Genomic DNA, 678 nt, shown 5'->3' on the forward strand with positions numbered 1-678 from the left:
CCCTGTGTGCCCCCTTCTCGGCCTTCCCCAGCCCAGGCCTTAACCATACTATTGTCTGTGTCCATAGGTTGTGCATATATGCATACAAGTTCTTTGGTTAATTTCTTCCCACCCACCCCCGCCTTAATGAACAAAATAGATCCAGAGACATAGAAGCATGGAACAGACTATTGAATATCGTATTTGGTTTTGATAAGTGTCCCATAGAAAGGCATCATTTCTAGATTGATTTGATATCACTGCAAAATGTGCTAGTCTGAAGCTTATATAGAGGACATTGCACATCAGTCACTGTTCTGAAATACGAAGTGAACACTCTTATTTTCCAGAACTCAAGTAACTTCATGAATACGACAAACTTCCAACCTCTTCGGCCTTTACCATCTATTCAGATATTGGTGGATAAAATTAATCTGGAACATTCTGTGCCAATGTATGCTGAACGTTTGGTGCAAGTGGTCAGCAGCCTTACTCAGCCTTCTGATAATCTGCTTCATTATTGCTATGCACACTGCTACCTTAAGGTATGAAAAGTGAATTTTTTATTTTTATTATATTAAGTTATTACATATGTGTCCTTATCCCCACATTACCCCCTATCTCCCCCACTCATGGCCTCACCCCCCTGTTGTCTGTGTCCATTGGTTAGGCTTATATGCTTGCATATAAGTCCTTTGG

At 40.7% G+C, this 678-nt stretch overlaps 1 protein-coding gene across 16 annotated transcripts in view; it reads left to right on the top strand.

Moving 5' to 3' along the window:
* Positions 1-678, top strand: part of VPS13B (vacuolar protein sorting 13 homolog B (yeast)) — a 631834-nt gene that overhangs the window by 53916 nt on the left and 577240 nt on the right. For all 16 annotated transcript variants that reach the window (XR_001364589.1, XR_001364591.1, XM_014550216.1 and 13 more), the window contains exon 14: positions 330-524. Coding sequence is in view for 14 of the 16 variants with exons in the window: in XM_014550216.1 (XP_014405702.1) it covers positions 330-524 (195 nt within the window). In the remaining 2 variants the exon portion in view is untranslated. The remainder of the gene's footprint in view (positions 1-329; positions 525-678) is intronic.

Source organism: Myotis brandtii, unplaced genomic scaffold (assembly GCF_000412655.1).
Source record: "Myotis brandtii unplaced genomic scaffold, ASM41265v1 scaffold59, whole genome shotgun sequence".
Classification (NCBI taxonomy): domain Eukaryota; kingdom Metazoa; phylum Chordata; class Mammalia; order Chiroptera; family Vespertilionidae; genus Myotis; species Myotis brandtii.